The 20,710-nt window shown below is 43.1% G+C and overlaps 1 protein-coding gene across 1 annotated transcript in view; it reads left to right on the top strand.

The window, feature by feature from the left end:
* Positions 1-17,967: 17,967 nt before the first annotated feature.
* Positions 17,968-20,710, top strand: part of LOC144104962 (venom metalloproteinase BumaMPs1-like) — a 41,521-nt gene continuing 38,778 nt past the window's right edge. Inside the window, exon 1 of the mRNA XM_077638191.1 lies at positions 17,968-18,110. Coding sequence (XP_077494317.1) covers positions 18,062-18,110 — 49 coding nt within the window. The 5' untranslated portion in view covers positions 17,968-18,061. The remainder of the gene's footprint in view (positions 18,111-20,710) is intronic.

Genomic DNA, 20,710 nt, shown 5'->3' with positions numbered 1-20,710 from the left:
AATGGCTGAGGTTAAAGTGATCACCGTGGCATAAAGCTGATGCAGTTCAGCATGCTCAGCCAGTCTGTCGTGCAGAGATGGCGGAGACCTTTAGGGAGTATGATAGGGATATCTTTTAAAAATGAGAATTGCAAAAACTTTCTCGTTCTGGGTAAATTTTGCTTGGCACGTTTCTAAGCTAGGGAGAATTAACTGCACCACTGGGTGACCTAGTATTCACCAAGAAAAAGTAGAACTTATCATGTGGCAAATGTGTCACGAAGCCCTCATGATCCAGTGAATATGCACTTCTTAGTTGCTATCAATTTTACTGAAATACTGCACGGTAATAAATCGACGGCGACTCATGAGGCGCAAATGAATGCTGAATGCGACAATTGTTTTCAATTATTTTAATTCACTTGCTGAAGTCTTGCTTTCACTTAGTTGTTGCCAATGCAGTGTGCTTGAAAGACAACCTCGTAAGGTTCTTTTTGAGCTTCATACCTCTTAATGAAGTCCCCAGGGTTTTGCGAGCACCTTTAACTGCGGATGAAATTTTATTGACTCCAATAAATCATCCAAAGTTATGGCAAAGGGCATCCCTTTTGTAAAGACCTTTCAGAAAAACCATTTTTGTGCCTATTATTTATAAGTTGTGGTGTCAAAACAAAGTTATAAGGTTGCATTATACTTCACTAATCGTGCTGTAAATGGCAGTACAGGTACGCAGCGAGAGAATATTCCACACAGGTTAAGTTCTACCTTTATTTTCGTCGAACCGGAGGGGCTCGAACCCGAGTGAAGGAATATCACTTCACAAGGTTCGATCCCCCCTTTACAAGGCATTAAGCAGGTTTCAGGTTAACATATCTAACAGCAAACGTCGGACATTCACACGTTGGAAACAGATTCTCTTGATGCAAACTAAAGATTAGTAGAATCGTTCCTCTTGAAGAAAATTTACATATTTGAATTCATTAGAGAACATCAATTTACAATACTTGGCGAACATGCCTATCGCTCATGTTACGCAAAAATTTGTTCAAGGTTCGGGTGCTAACGCTATGCTTATATTGTGCTTATGGAGATTTTTTAGCAACGAAAGTAGAGAATATTCAAGACTTTGTCGGATGAAAGTTGTATGCAACAATGGAACGTTCCAAATTTCATTTAAGCGCGAAGAGGTCAAGTGAAGCGCGTTTCGCATTTTAGATTAAGTCGTAAACAGAATAGTTGCATAGGCTTCAGTAAGATACCCCTGAAGAGCAAAATGCTAACCTCTATTCAAGTAGAGCGCATGTGTTTTGAATCAGAATTTTTAACTTACCAGATATTAAATATTATTCTAACTGCCTGCTTGACGAATACACATATGAAAACTGTGGGGGCCGAACTCTTACATTCTGTTTCGAGGCATGTTCGGCTCAGTTCTTCAGGTAGTTTTCGATATACTTTTACATACGTAACTGGTGACGATTGCAAAATGAAATTGCTTGTCTAGAGCTTCACACCGAACATGAAGTGGCGTTGTATGAAGGCAGCATCGAATGGTCCATTTTATGTCAAGGGCGAAACTTGCCTTGCAGGGCATTCTGGACAGTTATCTGTTTCATTTAACTCAGGTTAAGGGAAACTCGGAGATTCTGAATATCGTGTAGGGACTAAAAGGCAACCGAAAGGAGGAAACAAAGCAGGAAATAGCTCCTGTGCAATGTCTTTTTATTGACTTACACCTTCCTGGTTTATTCCAAAGCATGTCTTAGAGTACTTTGTTGCTTAAACTCTGAAATGCGTTATATTTGTGTCCGCTTCCATATTTATATTTACGTGTTTTGTTTATTGTGAACCGCGACCGATTTGTCCACAGCCCTTGCACATAAAGTCGCATCAGGGGCCCTTAATGTTGCCCCAGCTCAGGTGCTTCAGTATCAATGGCAGATGCCGGGGCTAACAAAAATCTTTTCCTTCCTTTTTACTATTATTTTTAATAAAACCACTACCACCACCACCTTAATGCTACATAAATAGTAAAACAGGAAACAAAGCGTTACTGGCAGCTAAGGCATGGTGGCACAAACTCTGATAACATTCAAAACAGAAGACAGGGGAAATGCATTTCGAATCCCAGATCCTCGAATCCTCAATTCGAATCCTCTACGTTGACGGAGACATCCTGTGACAACTCCACTCCTCGCATATGGCTATGCATTATAGCTTGATCGAGCGACTCTTTCCACGTGTTTATTTCCTTCTCTACATATTAGTGCTAGTGTAAACTGACACAGGCTATGCTTTTTGGGCACGTTCCCGAATTGAGGCTCCGTGGGAAGTTTCAGAACATCTTAAATCTTTCTTTTCGCACTTGACACATCGAGACTTTGCTGTCCATCTATCTCACTGATATCCTTTTCAGGCTAGCAAAGAAAGCGCTGAAAGCACTGAATGTAAAGGGTGTGTCAGAGGGTATCGTGCGTCCTTCTGTCGTCCAAAGGGTAACACACATCTCGGCGTGTGCGCACCTTCCGCTCTCGACTGCAACAGCGTTAGGGAAGTTATGTTGAAGAAATATGGCTGCTACTTCGCTTGTGCGCCAAAGGTCACGCCTCGTTATAATACCACTGTTAATTACTGTTTACTGCCGAATACTATCAATATGAGTCAAATTAATGAGCCCAGAAAAATAGTTTCTCTTGGTAGACACTTCTGAATAAGTTCTGCCATTTTGTTTAACACTGTATTCAGTATATGTGGGTTACAATATCATATGTTCACATTTGCACCCGGCACACTGGAGTCAATGTTCCTATAGCAGCAGACAAGTGGCTACAGCAGGAAAGAGTAAACACACTCCCGATCGATAGACGCACTTGTACCCGCCCAAACAAAAGCACTTTATTTCCAAGGGAACGCTCTCCAGGCGGCACTACGTGAAACGGTGGCAAATTTTGTGATTCGCTCATTAGTTTCTTTTTCAATAATTGAGCAAGAATGTTCTGCACAAAGTCGGCAGGAAGCCCTTGATGAGAAAAACTTCCTGCCCACATGACCACTTAGTATTTAGTTCTTCATAAATACTTTTGTTGTCACTGTTCTGTGAATATCTGGCGCACGTATGAGCTCAAACAAAATACAGATGTGGCGATATTGAGACGATCCAGAAATCTAGGTAAAGGTTTTTAAAACAAGAAGAATCAATAAAAATTGCACCACGCGTCTTACAAGTACCTTCAATGCTTCCGTAAATCATGCATGAAATCCAACACTAATTTTATTGAAAATGTATACGTGTACCTGCACGCTATATGGTCGCGAAGAGCAAATGTGTGCTTTATGGGTTTTATAAATTTACGTTAGAATAATCATGATGTTTGCATGCAATGCATCCTACTCTAAAGGTATTAAAAATGAACGTATAAAATTTTTACAGCATGAATTCTAAACTTGAAGCTACTGAGGTTCTCTGACGAAGTTTCATTTGCCTGTTCGTCTTGTTACTAGCAGGACTATTTTTTTCGTACTTAAAGAAAGGAAATACGCATTTAAATGTATGAAGGTATTAATTAGCATCCTAGAAATGAACTGTCCTCCCACCATGCGTTGACAATGACTGCGTCGTGTGCTGTGAAGCTCTTTTTCTATTGGGCGGCTATTCCTACAGGTAAACTTTCTCGAATCGCTGTATAGTTCTGGAAATAGATCAACTCTCATAGATAAGGTTGTGCTGGTCGCATTAAAATTAACTTTCTGCTGGCAGAAAGTTGCGTCTTTTTGATATCATTTTTTTGGGTCACGACAGCGTACCTCCAGTTTGCAAGTGCTTCGTCAGAAATTGAGATTTATGAATGCAGCCTGAGTTGCCGACGCGCACTCTAACGCTAACGCAGCTAACACTAAGAAGGTAGTAAGAGTGGCGACCACCGCATAGAAAGGAGCATTTTTAGATGGGGAAGACGAGGGTAATTAAGGTACATGCGACGGGACTGATTGTCGGCTGTTTAATCTGCACTGTGTAAATATAGAAATGGTTCATGAATAAAATTCAGTTGTCAGTTTAGCGCAGCTTTTGTGTTGGTCTCATTGTTCTGTCCGTGTCTCTCAGGCTGTTTTGAATAATGCATAACGAACTAGACCAACAACACTCTTCGTTACACTATAGAGGGAATCGTATGAATTACCCACTACATATCAGAAAACTGAAGACTGAAAAGGCCGCCGAACTTTTTATGCTACAAACAAGCATCTTCGTTAACTTACGCAAAGTACACAAGACACAATCCACATCTTTTAGGGACATACGGCCATTGTGCGGGTCAACACCAGCCCTGTGCCACGTAACGTGGGAGTGTACATCGCACAACGCAGATCCGTACAAAACTTACCCAAGAAGAGATCAGTGGCAGGCACTGCTGCCCAGCTCAGGCCTACAGGACCAGATTCGCCTGTTCAGAGGAGCTAGCTTGTGGAAACCAGCGGAGTCCTGAAATAAGGGACCCGACTATCGATGAGCCTTACATGAGGCCTGCTCTTTAGCTAATAATTGCATCAATTTCATTACGCAATTCATTAACTTAGTCCACTAATGTGTTTTTCATGTATCGGAGGATCGTTCCGGTCGGAAAGACGCATTTGGGCCGCGGTGGCTCAGTGGTTAGGGCGCTCGACTACTGATCCGGAGATCCCGGGTTCGAACCCACCGCGGCGGCTGCGTTTTTATGGAGGAAAAACGCGAAGGCGCCCGTGTTCTGTGCGATGTCAGTGCACGTTAAAGATACCCAGGTGGTCGAAATTATTCCGGAGCCCTCCACTACGGCACCTCTTTCTTCCTTTCTTCTTTCACTCCCTCCCTTATCCCTTTTCTTACGGCGCGGTTCAGGTGTCCAACGATTATGAGACAGATACTGCGCCATTTTCTTTCCCCAAAAAGCCAATTATTATTATTATTATTACATAAACTGTGGCCCGAGAATTGCAATCTTCTAACGGCACCTTTCAGGCCGTCAACAACATTTTAAGCTGGTCTAACGTGCTTGATCATGTGCAGGACTTTTTACGCGGGACCGCTTTTTAATAAGGGCGCCCCCACGACTCTGCCGTTGTTTGGTATTCGTGACATAACCAGATAGGCACTGCTCTCGTTTTGTCACTACGGTGAAAGTAGAGGCTCCTGGGCATCCTTTGGAACACGGTGGTTGGGCACGGCCGCCCAGAGAAAGCGCCTTTATCACCAGAGTGACTCAAGGAGTCAGGACAGTGTGGCGTACTTGGCGCCAAGTTATGACTTCTCGACCGACGGTGGGTTCGTACCGGTCGTTAGCAAGAAGGCCAAACACAAAGAGCGCAGACACGCCGAGTCGTCCTCATCAAGCCCATCAACGATCATAATGGCGCGAAGTGCCGCAACGCTACTGCCCTGTTTTTGCCACAGGAACCATCGGACAACCTGAACCGCCTTAACAGGGAAGCCACCTTTATGTATCTGGAAAGTCACGTACCGGAAGAGATAAAAAAACGTGAGAATGAAGCTCTATAAAACCTCACAGCTATTGATGTCAAAGAGCGGAGTGCACTAGAAAGTTTGGCCACCATCACCAAACTCCACAATATAGGCCTACCGTCCTCCAAGGCAGCGACACTACGGCTGGCGTAATTTACAAATTCGACACCGCCATCTGTGACGCCGATGTCCATTTTAATCAAGCCGGGGACCAACATGATTTCAGTAATACATGTCCAGAGCCTTGGCAGGTCTAAATGCATCAATCTGACCTTAAAGGGCGACTGTATATCAGCATACACGAAGGTTGAGCATTTTCGACACTCCGTTAGAACTTTACAGTTCAAGCCGCTATAGCGCAAGAACTGCATGAGGGCGGGTCACGTGAACGGTGGCTGCAACAACTCCATTGCGTGCCCAAGATGCGCACAGGCACAGAGCGGCGGCATTTCCGCGCGATTGACTTGAAGTGCGCTTAATGTCGTGGCCCTCATGACTCTTCCTCATAAGATAGCCCCGCCTCGAGACTGAACGGGGAGTACTGAAGTAAATGATGCGAGACCATTCTAGGCGCAGAGAGGTCGTTACAAAGGTCCTTCGACGTCGTTCCGTTGCCGAAGGTCCTCAAAGAAGGTAACCACCTTTGAAGGGAGGGCCCGAAGCGCCACTGAAGCGGCGTCTCGTGACGACGGGCCTGCTGTCTAATATATTACTTGACCACAACTATCGAAACTATGTGCGCTCACAGGGTCAGGGGCGTTGCCGCACTCCCAATGCCTACTACTGTCCCGTACAAAAGCCAGGATCTGGAGTGTTGCTAAGACCTGCAAGCAGTTTAAATGCTCACGTACTTCACGAATGTCATGCGTGCTGTGCTTTCCAGCCTGCCTACGCCAGCAGCACACAACGCGCTGAGTGTATTGGACGCGCTACATCCAGTTTTAGCGGCTCGACTGAACCGCAGCTCAAAGGGCTGCAATTGAATTCAGCAGCCAAGAACCTACAGTTGAATGATTGGGATGGCCGGCAGTTGTTTTGTGATCCAAAAACATACGCTATGTTGGGCTCTGGACCACCTCGATCAGCGCCCTTTATTAGAGCATAAGATAGATAAAGAGAGAGGGGAGAGACAGGCATGTTAACCAGAAAGGCTTCCCGTTGGCCACCCTGCACTGGGGAAGGGAATGAAGGGACTAAAAAAGGAAGAGAGAAAGAACGTGAACCACAGTCACAATTTGTCAATCAAGGCAGTTCGTAAAAACAGAACAGTGCCTTGTAAGCCTTGATGACAGTCGACTGTTGCGGCCACGGACCGAGGATAATGTCCTCTGTGAAAGGGCGAGGATAAAGGCGGTCCACAACACAACGCAGCTTACGTCTTTCGTTCAGAAAGAGAGGGCACTCACACAGGAGATGACTGATTGTCTCTTCGCAGACACAGTTTACACAAGAATGGCTGTCGGCCGTCGCAATCCGGAAAGCATATTGATTTGTGAAGGCAACGCCGAGCCATAGACGGCACAAAAATGTTTCTTCGCGGTACGCTATGTCACACGTAAGACGGAGGCGCAGTCCGGGGTCGACTGCCCTGAGGTGACGTTTTCAGAGCTCTCCCGTGGTGCACACTGTCCACACTGAAAGTGTGAGCTCCAACGCCAAAGAACGAAGCCCACGTGCTGCGTCAGCTATCATTACAGGGATATTGAGAGGGATCCCTTCGTTGTGAGCAAAACGGGCAGCCTCGTCTGTCTGGTGATTTCCTTTAATACCGCAGTGTCTTGGGCCTTGGCAGCCACTGAAAAAATGCCATGTCTTTTCAATGTAGCGCCGTAGTACAGCTTGTGGATCTCTGGAACGAGTTGTTCGTGCGACCCACGGCGTAGAGCAACTTGCATGCCTTGAAAGGCTGCTTTAGAATCGGTGAAAACTGTCCAGTCATCTGGAGATTCCTGACTGATGAGCTGAACTGCAGCCAGTAGGGCAGCTAGTTCCGCACCAGTTGTAGAGGTGAGATAAGTAGCCCTTGCCTTCATTGAGGTAGACCAGGCCGGTATCACCGCAGTCTCAGCAGAACTTGTTGAGTTCACTGAGCCATCTGTGTATACGTCTGTGCGGTGACTATGGTTAAAATGCAGATGATACAATGCAATTTGTTGCAGAGAAGGCAATGATAAACCAGATTTCTCATTAATTACCGAAATAGAGAGGTATACCCGAGGTTCATGCAGCCTCCATACGGGTGAGCAAGGTCTTGAAGCAGGGGTGAACTGCGAAGGAAGAGACAGGAACAGTGGCTGCTGTTGAGACACATTTAGGCAGTCCAAGGCAGATTCGTAGAGCTTGCGCTTGTATACTTTGAAGTGTCTGGATGTTCGTCTTTCTAATATTGCTTAAATTGGGAAAGCTGTGCCGCATGTAGTCCAGGAACAGCGAACGGTACACAGATGCGCCCCCGGGCATTCCCCCGAGGAAGGAGAGGATATGAACGATCGCTGTCAGTCTCTTTTTCATGGCGCAGAGATGGGGACTCCCCGAAAGGTTCCTGTCCTTAACAATGCCAAGGAAGCCATGGCTTCTCTCGAAGGGAATGGCGTTGCCATGAATATATATGGGGTAACTTGCCATGTGAACGCCATGAGTGACCATTTCTCGGTCGAAATAGATAGGCCTTGCTGACGAAGATAAAACGTCAGTATCGTTGCCGCCTTTTCAAGTCTCGCAAGAACTTGTGGACGGGTCACACGTGATGCCCAAATAAGGGGATAAGATCCTTGGACTGTGGCCACAGCAGTCAACTGCCCTTGACAAAGCATACAAGGCCATTTATGACAGCGACTGCCTTGAACGGCGAACTTCGACTGTTCTCCTCGCCCCTTCTTTTTTGCTTTTCTATATCCAGACCACTCTTATGCTTAACATCACTGCCTTCCTCCTTCCTCTTTCTCTCTCTCTCTCTCTATGTTGATCATAGTCAAGATGAACCACCAACTAGCTTATATCCTTGCTTTGGGGTATAGAGTCATCCTGTAGCTTTTTTTGAGAATTTTAGTGTACTTTGAGCAAGAAGAAACGCACAACGTACCTAGAAGTTTGAGTTTAATCTGCTGTAACAATCGTCTTCCGCGAAACTAATAGCTCGAAAAGAAAATGTTTCGATTTCATAACACTGTTGAAAGGAAGCTTGCTGTTGGCGCTTATCATTCTTTTATGCTACATGCCGTCGATATGGCAGCTTACCAGAGGATTTCAAATCACTCTGTATTGTGTGCACGTTCCAGACGTACGTATTTCGCTAAAATTTTAGATGTTGCAGAGTGTGGAGCGGAGCCCTGTTACCGAAGAGTTAGGCATCTCTGCACCTCCAGAACGCTGCAGTACTGGGAAGAATGGTTCTCATCATCCAGTGCTAAGAAAGAGGTAGAATGACCGCAGCGGTGGCCTCGTGGTTGAGCATCCGCCTCGCATGGGGATGTTGTGGGGTTGGATCCCCAGTGCCGCCGGATACCCAACAGTGATACAATGGGTACAAGCTTCCCCTGGCCTGGTGCTCTGCTTATTCTGGGTGAAATGCTTGGAAAAATGGGTCTTTGACACCCCTTGACCAAACAAAAATACCTTGTGCCATGGTGCTCTTTGGCCCCAGATTCCCTTGCGCTATAAAGGTTAACTATCATCATAAAAGTACCAGAATAAAACTAATGCTGTCCACACGAAGACGTCCTCTTCTCGTCAGATGGTGTTGCTCTTTTTTAATAACTTTTTCTTCTGCATACTGTATTAGTGTTGGAAGCTCAGACCCGCAGTGACTAAGCTTGCTTCGCATTCGTTTTGCGCACACTACTCTCCGCGTCTTACAAAGATTCTAGTATAGCGTTGAAAGCGGTTCTTTTTGGTGCCTCAGACAAGGTTTGGTTTATGGGCGTTTAACGTCCCAAATCGACTCAGGCTATGAGGGACGCCGTAGTGAACGGCTCCGGAAATTTCGACCACCTGGGGTTCTTTAACGTGCACTGACATCGCACAGTACACGGGCCTCTAGAATTTCGCCTCCATCGAAATTCGACCGCCGCGGCCGCGATCGAACGCGTGTCTCTCGGGCCAGCCCTCGGACAAGGGGCTCCTCAATAGCGGCTGTTGGCTGCTGCTCACGACGGACGATGAAGTCAATTAAATACCTTATGATGACACAAATCTCATGTTCAATCGCATCCTGTACATATATAGGGGAGTTAGAGCCGTATAAATATATTTTATTTATTTATTTATTGATACTGCCAGCAGTAAGACCATTACAGGGTGGATGCATACAACTAAACAAGTACACACAGCCACAAATACAAAAATCATCATCTTGCCAGAAGATACAACCACAAGTGTGCCAGATAGGTAAGTGTTCATAATGATACGCTCGGTTTCAGTCCACCGAGGATCGGAACCGCAGGTGAGGAACGTAATGAGTGACTGCAATGGGAAATATTTTCTACAGGCTTAAATAAAGGACAGATAAGTGTCAAATTGGTGTAGATTGTCTGTTTGTAAAAGGTTCTGAGGCAAGGAGTTCTATTCAGCATTAGTTCTGGGGAAGAAAAAGTATTTAAAGGAAATGATTAGGCCCATCATGGTTGTAACGTTATCTTTGTGTGAAGATATCACAGCTCTAGAGGAACGTTGGTTCAAATAGATGCTTGTGTTCAAGTTGAAGTGGTTATTATATAAGAGTTGAAACATTTTTAGCCTAGCAACCTTCCTTCGCTTTGAAAGTTGTGGCCAGTTTAGTTCGCGAAGCATGTCAGTCACTGAATCTGTAAATCTGTATTTTGACAAAATGAACCTAGCCGCCCTTCTCTGAACTTTTTCGATCCTGTCAATTTGGTTTTTCTGATGCGGATCCCGTATGACGCTCGCATATTCCAGTGTCAGTCATACGAGCGCGAGGTGGGCTGTTAGTTTTGCTTTTTTTGGAAGCAAGCTTTTGTTTTCTTATCAACCGCAGTTTTGTTTCAGCCTTTGAGCATACGTTATTGATGTGTGCATGCCAGATTGATTTGAAGTTATAGAAACGTCTAGATATCTGAAATGGTTTACTCGAGTTATATAGTGCCCATCTATTTCATAATCAAAAGAAAATATATTTTTCGTTTTATTGAAAATTGTAAGAAATGAAGTTTTTGCATAATTGATTTCTATTTTGAATAATGTGCACCCCTGATTGATAGCGCTCAATGCCGAATTTTGTAGTAACTGGTTTCCTTGGTTCTAAATGACAAAGTAAATTAAACAATCATCCGCGAAAAGCCGGACTTTAACATGGGGCGGGATAGAAACTGCAATATCATTGACGTAGCATAAATATAACAAGGGACCCAGCACAGACTCCTGAGGGACTCCCGAGGGTACCCAAAGGACGTCTGATTTAGCTCCATCTAATTCCAGGAACTGGGTTCTGTTAGTTAGATAAGCCTGCATCCACCGTACAATATTCCTGTTTATGCCAAGCTCGAACAGCCTATCAATAAGTTCATCGTGTGGGACACGGTCGAATGCTTTAGACATGTCCAGGCAAACTGCATCCACTTGATCCCTGTAGTTTATTGCTTTAGAAAAATCGTGCACCGTTTCTAAAAGCTGGGTAACAGTAGGTAGATAGCCTCCATATGAAACCATACTGATTCGGATTTAGCTTGTTGTTGCCCTCAAGGTAGTCGGATAAGCAGTTTGCCAAGACATGCTCAAGCATCTTGCAACCGGCGCAAGTGATAGAAATAGGTCTGTAATTATCGAGATTGTGCTTGTTTCCAGATTCGTATATTGGTACTATTCTAGCCTGCAGCCAATCTTTTGGTAAAGAATGCTGCTCTAGGAATGCCTTAAATATGATAAGTAAATATTTAGCTATACATTCCGCACATCGTCTAAGAAACTCATTACAAATAGAATCAGGACCAGAAGACTTTTTCGTGCCTAAATTAAGCAGGAGAGAAAATATGCCTTGATCAGACAAAGTAACATCTGCCATGTTTGACGGCGGTATGTCCTTTTCGCTACTAGAATTCTCAGGCGAAGATGTAGGGTGGCTGAACACAGAATGAAAATAAGTATTGCACCTGTTAGGAATTTCTGATTGATAAGTAAAAACATGACCATCCACTTCAATAAACCTCATTTGTCCATACAAGGGTGAAAGATGACGCCAAAAACGCTATGGGGAAGTTTTCATAAATTCCGTTTGCTTTTTTGAAGATTGCTGTTCTCAACATCTCAACATCAACATCTGTTTAAGCATCAAAGAAAGGCGCGAAATCTCATTTTGATTCTTTTCTCGATTGCATTTTTCACGTTTAATCTTGCGCTTTAGTTGGATAATTTCAGTACTTATCCAAGGATTCTGCTTTCTGACAGTTTTAATTCGATGGGGAACAAAATTTTTCAGACAAAAGCTGACAATGCGTTTAAACTTTGCCCACAATGTGTTGATGTCATCCTGCACATCAAATGAGTCTAAAAACAATTCCAAATAGTCTAAGATGCTTTCATCCTCAGCTTTTGAAAAATCTTTAACAAAAATAGTCCCCCTTTTTTCATATTTTGGAGGTATAAGTTCCTTTAGAGTAACTAGGAAAAGCTTATGATGAGAAAGCCCTTCCTGGGTAGACACCTCATATTCAGTTATTTTACTGTTTATAAAAACCAAGTCTAATATTCATTTTCTAGTTGCTCCTAACTTGTTGCTTGTGTAACAATTTGTGTTAAATCATTATTAAAAGTGGTGCCCAGCAAGGCATCACAATATTTAGCATGAGTTGTATCTATGTCTAGCCACTCCCAACTGACGTGTGGCAACTGACGTGTGGAATAGTAATCACTTGCAGTGATTACTATTCCATTAGCAGATACATTACTTGAAAGATAGTCTTGCAACGACTCAAAAAGCATGAGAGGGGCGTTAGGCGGCCTATAAACCGCTGCAATGACACAGAAAGAAACGCCAAGTTTTCGCCTGCACCAGATTCTCTCGATGTTGGGGCAATTTTTCATGGGAACAAATTCAAGTCCTTCTTTAAAAATAAGCGCTACCCCACCACCATATGAAGCACGTTTCTTCCAAATAATTCTATATGTGGGCGGTATAATTTCACTATCAGCAATTACAGGACGCAACCACGTTTCTGTAACTGCGATGGCGTCTGGTTGATGAATCATGATAATGTGTTCGAGTTCAGCGGTTTTATTTGGGAAACTGCGCGCATTGACATTTATCAGTATAAAATCCTTTCTTCCGTCCCCCACTGTCACGTTGTTTTGCTATCAGTCACAAGCGGCCGTTCTGCCTTGACATGGCAGTTGGTTTCGTCATCCCAGCAAAAAGCTTGTTTTTCAATGAAAATCCTGTCGCGTTCGAGCCGAACCTTTGCGCCACTGTCCTTTTCATGTTTCGCACTATCCCAAAGTTTCTTTTGGAAAGTTGCCTGAGAATAATCATGTGATAACGAAAATTTGCTGCCCTTTAATTTCTGGTAGTTATCAAATAATTAAATCTTTTCGTTTTAGTCAAAAAGTCAGTTATCACTGGACGCGCCTTGTCCATACGCTTCTTTCCATGTCAGTATATCCGATCCACTGTGTTCACTTCAACACCAAGGCCTTCATGGAAGACACCATGCAACACTTTCTTCTAGAAATCATCATTGGTTTCAATATCTGTTTCGGTTATGCCGAACACAATAAGGTTTTTTTCAGTGACTTCTATCTTCCAGCTCAATTATTTTGTGTTGCTGTGTACGAAGAGTGGCTCCGATGCTCTGTACCAATGAATCTAGTCGTTCTTCATTTTTATGTATGTTCATTAAAGTATTTTCAATCTCAGGCATCTTTGCACTGACTTCTTCTTGTTGTTTAGAAAGAGAACTCTGATTTTCTTTAATTTCACTGACATCTTCCATCAGCGTTTTCTGCCCATTCATGAGTTGACTAAACATTTGCTCGACAGTTTCTGGCCCAGCGCTTAGCTCAACATCCCCGGAAAGCAACAACATTGAAATGCACTCCACCCCAATATCAGCACGCATTGCGGAGCACCGCAGAACAATGATGAACCTCTCATCACTTCTAAAACATTTTACATGCTTACTAACCTGCAAAAACAGGATAAACTGTTCAGAAGGCTTCATTTTGGAGGCTTCGCCGTGCCCACAGAATGGCTCGATGTCGAATGAGCTTCGGTAGCTAGTGCTGTCCGTAGTCATTGCCGCAGTAGCCGTCGAAGGGAACACGTGCGCAGGTCCGTCCCAGGTGGCAGCTTTGCACGCAGGTAGCAGCGAAAGATGATGTTTAAAGCTAGTAGCGACAAAGCACGTACTTTAGGCGTGATCCAACGTTCAAGCATGACGCAGGAAAGCCTTTAAAAATAAGATAAGCGGTTCAGAAAGCTTTATTCTGGAGGCTTCGCCGTGCGCAGTGCTTTTGTTGCTCTAGTGCTATATTCGCGCTAAGTGCTTTTGCTGAGAAACAAGTTTCCCCCCACCGAAACCAAGCTGGAATTCTAAACGATCGCAAAAATTCGCAGCTCGCGTAGCAGTATTTGGTGCTCTCTCTGTCCTAATTCTTACTGTTAATGCTATTAACGGAAATCGTCGAGAAATAACGCTCCAGCTCTGCTGTGCCTTCTTAGCACATTGGTCTGGCCACAAGCTATATTTTACAACAGACCTCAGATTTCACTGCATAGCCCCAAATAAGCATTAAGAACGTTGCAAATTTTATAAAGGTATGAGCATTGAGAACATGCAATGCCCATTTGGCCGTAAGGTAATTTTCTGCCAATAACACTAGGATGTGACCATGTAGCATTGCGCTACCCGGATGTAGTAGCCGTGCACCTGGAACGCGCAAAAAGAGCAATAAATAAAGACACATATAAAAAAAAGGAATCTTGGCAGTGGCCTACATCTGTGCTGCAGAGAAGGCGAGGCGGTAAAGATGGAATGTAGAGAATAACAGAAACAAGCACACATAAACACATACACACCGAAATGTGCCCAAAATTATAGAGGTCTCTGCCACATAGGAAACTCAGCCGCGCCTACATGATGCTTAAAAAAAAGGGGGCACCCACCCAAACTGAAAAACATTTAGCACTCTTATTAGTATTGGTGTGCGCAATTCCCAGCTCAATATTGTAGTAATTTTCGGATGAACCAGGAAGATTACACGGAGCGATGGTGTTCACCAAGACAAAATTTAGACAATAATTTCCGCCCGCACCTCATATAAAATTGCCATTTTCACAACGTTTAGACTGAAACGATCATTAATTGCCTCATTTCTAGTCCAAAGCTAGTAGTCAGGGTTATTGGCCATATGTGAATACTCTACACGCATTTAAGGTTGGCTTGTCATCCTACATTTGGATTGGCTTAGACGTACAGCAGCTTCTTTTCTATCCGTTTCACTCTGACCAGGCAAAGCGAGAAACGTTTGCATTGTTTCAATGAAACCACGAAAGATTTTCCTTGGGTGTATGGGGTTTAACGGGCGAAAGCGACTATAAGGCTATGGGGTATGCCATAGTAAAGGGCTAGAGATAATTTCCACCACCTGGAGTTCTTTAACGTGCTCTCACATGGCACAATACAAGGGCCTCTAGCATATCGCTGCCATCGAAATGCAATCGACGCGGCTCGGATCGAACCCGCGCCCTTGTGGTCAACAGCCAAGCACCATAGCCGCCGGAACAGCGTGAAAGTTTTGCCCAACAGCACTGTCTACTGTCCTTTGCAAAGGGATTCAGTTTCACGTCCCGTGGGTAGACATCTGTGGGAGGCTAGTGTGAAGGAAACTAACATGCCATGGATATCTTCTTGAAGCTTGTATTGTTTTGTTGCTGAGGAAACGCAACAGCTTCAGAGTGTTGTTAGAAAGACAAAAACAGACTTTTATGTTTGTTTTATTTGAAAAGTTTAGAATATTTTTTTTTTTGATTTTTCAGCAGACACACATTGCCTAATAAAGGGGCAAAGGCAAACGAATGCGATGCCTGACGAGACGTCTTTCCCTCGGAGTGCAGTAGTGCGTAAGTAGTGCGCGTACAAGAATGAAAATTACGAAACATATTTGATGGCATTTCAGGAGTTCACGAAGTAGCTATCTTCTATATTGTTCTAAATGAGGTTTACCAGGTGTACGTTAACTAGTTTCTTTTAATTTGTTCTTGTATTTGGCATGTGCCTTTTTTCTTTCTAACTGAATAATTAAGCTTCAGACACTGACCATAGGAGCAAATTTTTTTTAGATATAACGCAAGCACTATTTGAGCTTTTCATATATCATGGCTTAAGAATAGAGGAGCAGTTGGCCGTCTTGTTTATAGTTTTTTGGAATAAATTTTTATGCATCCATGGTCTCTCGTTTTATTATTAAACGCCCAATTGAAATAAATATTCGGCCTCGGTATTCATGCGAGAATATCTCTAATATCTTGTACGTTGCTGTTTTTTCTGAGATTGCATGCGTGTGCACTTAATTGTACATTCGATTTCCTTTGAAGATCTTGTTGATGCGCTTGTCATTGCTTTGGTAGCTTGGAAGCTAAGCTCCTAGTGAGAATTAAGGTGCAATTCGCCCTTACATTCTTGCAATTTACTTGAGAGATTCCTCTAGTCTGCATGCATATCTCATGACTGAATGGTCGGTAAAATATTTCCCTTTCATTAAAGCAGCCAACAAAATTATCCTGTTTGCCAACCTGCCTAACCTGCATCGCATTTAAAATGTTAAAGGGCGAAAATCTTCAGTCTGCTTACAGGTCAGTACATTCTTAATTTCTGAATTAATTTCAAAACCACTTTTCTTTTGAGACAAGCGTTGCACGTTTGTCTAACGTCCGAGGATAATTACTGATCGGAATTTTCTTGTATAAAGCGTGGATATTGATTTTAATAAAGTCTTTGGCGAAAGCTGTCACAACGCTCTCGGTACTCAGTGGGGTAAGGTTATCTGCTTCATCTTTAACTTTACGGCCGTACACCTTTATATTTCAAACATTATCTCACAATACAGTTTTTGAAGAAAGACCAGCATAAACATTATTGTGATTAGAGGCTCAGATGAAAGTTCGAGCCTGCCTTTTCTGTCTCATCTTTAGTTGCTCTATATGCAATCTGACATATCCACGCAGCGCTATATGTTTAAAATCTGACAGAGGCGTTTGTCTCCAACGCCAATAGAAGTTTCAAACGCCGAGATCAAAGTTTAAGAAGTGTTTCTATAGTGATTATTTCGAAACTGCAGGAAAGTTTGTTTATTTCTTAATGTGTAACGCTTATTTTGTACTTGTTTTCTCGCTCTGCTATCTCGTTATGCTTTTTAATCCGTGATCCGATAATGCCACAAAAGCGATTGTCCTGTTTTTGTGGAGATATTTATTTCATCGCCCCGCTTCCGCAGAAATAACTGATCCGAAGGCGCAGAAAGAATGAATGCATAATTAAAAAGAATTAATTCGAAATGGTTCTCCCGGTAACGGACGCTGCGAATAAAAATATAGCCAATTCGTTAACACCTGATGGAGGCATTAGGCTGAAGAATGTTGATGTATTTGGACTTTTTCCAAAACAACTATGCGCTGAGAACAAATAGAGACTTTATGAGCGGTACAGTTCAGCCTTAATTTTTTTTCTAAGTCTATGGAGTTAAAAAAAAACACTGTTAAACGCTAGAATGACTTTTTTCGTGTTACGTACGAAGCCTAAAAGTGGTCATTCAATGAAAATATAAATTAGGGCAGTTCGGAAGAGTCGCTAAATAATGTCGCCATTCTCATTTTCCCTTCCTTCCAAGGCAGAAAAATCATACCATGCCACTGAACAAATAGTTATTGTCCTCCTTTTTTTTTAAATGAATGTGCGAGCAAGGTAAGCTACCATAAAGTTGTGCTGGTGAGGACTTAAGGGAAAGACCTTCGAAACACTTATCAGTCAATTTCAAAACGTGCGCTGTCAACTTTATATGGAGCCAGCGGTCTTGCACTTGCTTGTAACTGCCAAAAGATGTTTCATATCTAAGCTGCTATGGGCACCTTGATGTGTATTAGATACCGTCTTTCAAGCGATTGCTGACACAGCACTGCAGGCGTGGGCGAACTTCGTTTCATAGGGCTGCATTAGATAAAAAACTAGCTTAATAATAATTTAATTCTGCTGCTGAAGAGACGTACTTTTGGACAAACTGGCGAAATGTTAGAAACTGTTGTCCAGTCAAAGTGCTGCCAACAAGAAAGGTCTCACGAATGCGTGGGCTTGTGGGCTTCACTTGTAAAGAGTTTGCATGAAAAAACGTAAACATTAGGGTGCACTTAGCAATGTTTTTCTCTTTTCCCCCGACATGTACGTCGCTTTTACGCGAGATCTGCGCAGACGTATGGCCTACAATATTAGGTCGACAAACATTTTCAGTAAAATGCAATGCGACTTTGTCTGATATTAAATGTCACGAAGCATGTCAAAAAACCCAATAACAAAGCTCTAACGTGAGTGTATATAAGTAATTCAGTGAGGGACATCAGTTCGTTGAGACCACCGTTTTGCCGCCATGAGCATTACAAGCGTGTTCGTACTGCTAGTGGCTGCGGCTGCTCAAGGTAAGGTAAAAAGAAACTTGAGTCTTGTACTTACTCTCTTTGCACCCGCGCATGCTTTTTGTCATTCCGTAGGTTGTGGCCCCAAAATCCGTGTACCTAAATCACAACTACCTGTTGGCTTCCTTGCGCCCGCAGATCCAAAGAGCGCATATTTAAGTGCAATTATTCTGAAATAATTCTCTCTTACAACTTTTGTGGCCGCCTTTCGTCGCACATTAAAAAAAATTGTCTTCAACCCATAAAAACTGCTACGTGACCATTTGTGTTTACGCCATCGTGTTGTTCTGGAGGAGGAAATGAGCTGTTGCACTAGACCTAGAAGTCAGACACCACTGGACACATATGCCCATTTTACTGAGCTGGAAATTATAGACGTAATTATATTCCAGAAAGCTTTGTCTGCATGCGTTGTACCACTTGTTATCCCAGTAACATGCGAATCTCTTACTCTCTCGTTTACTAATTGCTCAAATCATTACTTGCGCCATACGTCACAGTAGAACCCATTTGTTAAATCAGTTTCTTTATAGGACTGAGATATGTTTCAAGATAGTGCCTCAGGAACTGCTGCATGACTCGTGCGGTCAAATATGAAACATATTTCTGAAATTCAGTTACCACAGCTATGCTATAGCAGGCGTAAATTTTAAGACATATATCACGAGGTTGGTATTTGTGACGCACCAATTCTAATATACATATAGTATCGTTATGAAAAGGCAAACTTTGCCATAATGCTTAAAAACTCAGATTCATCAAATTGAACTTTAAAGCTCTCATTGAAAATCACGTCTGTATATGTTTTGCATTATTTTTAATAGAGGAGCACAGTGGGTCACGTAAGCAGCACTTTTTATTTTTTATTACATTGGTCGTGGTTGGCAATGCATATGCAAACCAGGGAAGAAGAAATCAGGTTTTACACACCTGACTGAGGCCTGTCCTCCTATGTGATTTCAAATTGAGCAGTTCTTATCCCACTAAATTATTTTTTGTGCAGTGCACAGCTAGCATTACCGCTCAATTTACTAATGTACCTGGATATTGCTGAAAAAAAGTTTATCTTCTGAATGGCAGGTTGATTTTAGTTGTTGCATTCACAGAAATGGGTACCTTTTGACTGGACATAACAAGTCTGAATTCTTTCCTCTTTTAGCGCAAGTGAAGACGAGACCGTTTTGAGAAGGCCTGCCCTAGTACCACAACACTGTAGTTTTTAGAGTCAACCTACTTGCCTTATTATAGCTAGGTAAAAAACTTAAACAGTAGAGTGCACCATACAATTGAGGGTGCTGGCGTGTGTTCTGCTTTGCTGTACTTTAAAGCCTTTCGAAAAAGTGACAGATATAGATATTCAAATTTACCCAGGAAAAAGGTCTTGATGATTTTGCAAGTCACCTAATTGTTTTTGAAGACAAAGGAGAAATAAAAAAATTACCGGGTACATAAACTCAAGACGGAAAGCATATAATTTTGGCGTCCACTGTGCACTGCAACGTAAACAGATCGACATCATAAACCCTTACAACGGAAGAAACTTACCGCCCAGTTACCACTCTGTAACGCGAAATTGAGTCAGAGTTGTTGAGGTAATTATCTCCTTTCTCTTTCCACGGTAACCAAACTCAGAGCTCTTCCCCAGGCAACTGCCGTTTGGTTGCGCAATCCTCCGTTCTCGGCACACCTTCTTCCTTCTTCGGAATGCCCCGTCCGGATGGTCCCCGTAATACTACCCTCCAGTTGAGCACTTCGCTCACGCCACATTCTTCTTCTACAGATTCAGAATAACTTTTAATGTTTGAACCAACCCCCCTACCTACCCTCTCCCGCACGGCAAGCAGGCCTCCGGAAGAGCACTAGGGGGTTTATTCACAGCAAGACTAGCATTTAAATTTAAGTGATGCTGCAGCTGCCAGCTGGGTCAGTCCCTTTTGCACCCTAGAGTCTGGGCTTCTTGATACTTCATTCCAAATTTCATCGTCTTCATATTTGCTTTTTCCAGGAGCTTCTTCGCATCTTCTGATGATGTGGTCAATGTCGGCCACTCCTCCCCAAAACATGCATTTCTTTTCTTGACTTAGGGCCTTTTTTTTCTTTCTTTTTAGGTTTGATCCATGCCCTACATATTGGGGAGGGGTAGTTTCCCGCTTGAAGTCTACTTAATATCTTGCACATTCTGCAGCTTAGCTCCTTCCTGTCTGGAATGGCCAGCCTTCTGTCCTCCCTTCGCATGGCCATCTCTCTTGGAGTATAGTGTTCCGCTTCCACTACCTTGATTGCTCCAGCGCAGTAGAGCCCTCGTCTTGATAATACTAGAACAGTCTCCTAGACGACTCTACTACAGTACTAGGTGTAATTTACTGCAGATACTAGAAAGAGACTACAGATACCAGATGCTAGACGATTCTTCTACAGTACCCTACTCCTTCCGCGGTAACAACCCTCCGAGTGGTTCCGGTAGCAACCACTTTGCCGTTGCGCATTCTTACGCTCCCATTTTACCATCCTCCTTGAACTGTTGTCACTGCTAAGGTAATTTCTTTTGCAACCTCTTTCTAGTTGTGCATTCCTCACACTCGTCATACCCTCCTTTTTCCTTC

This window comes from Amblyomma americanum, chromosome 9, assembly GCF_052857255.1.
Source record: "Amblyomma americanum isolate KBUSLIRL-KWMA chromosome 9, ASM5285725v1, whole genome shotgun sequence".
Lineage (NCBI taxonomy): Eukaryota > Metazoa > Arthropoda > Arachnida > Ixodida > Ixodidae > Amblyomma > Amblyomma americanum.
This window is presented reverse-complemented; position numbering and strand designations above follow the sequence as displayed.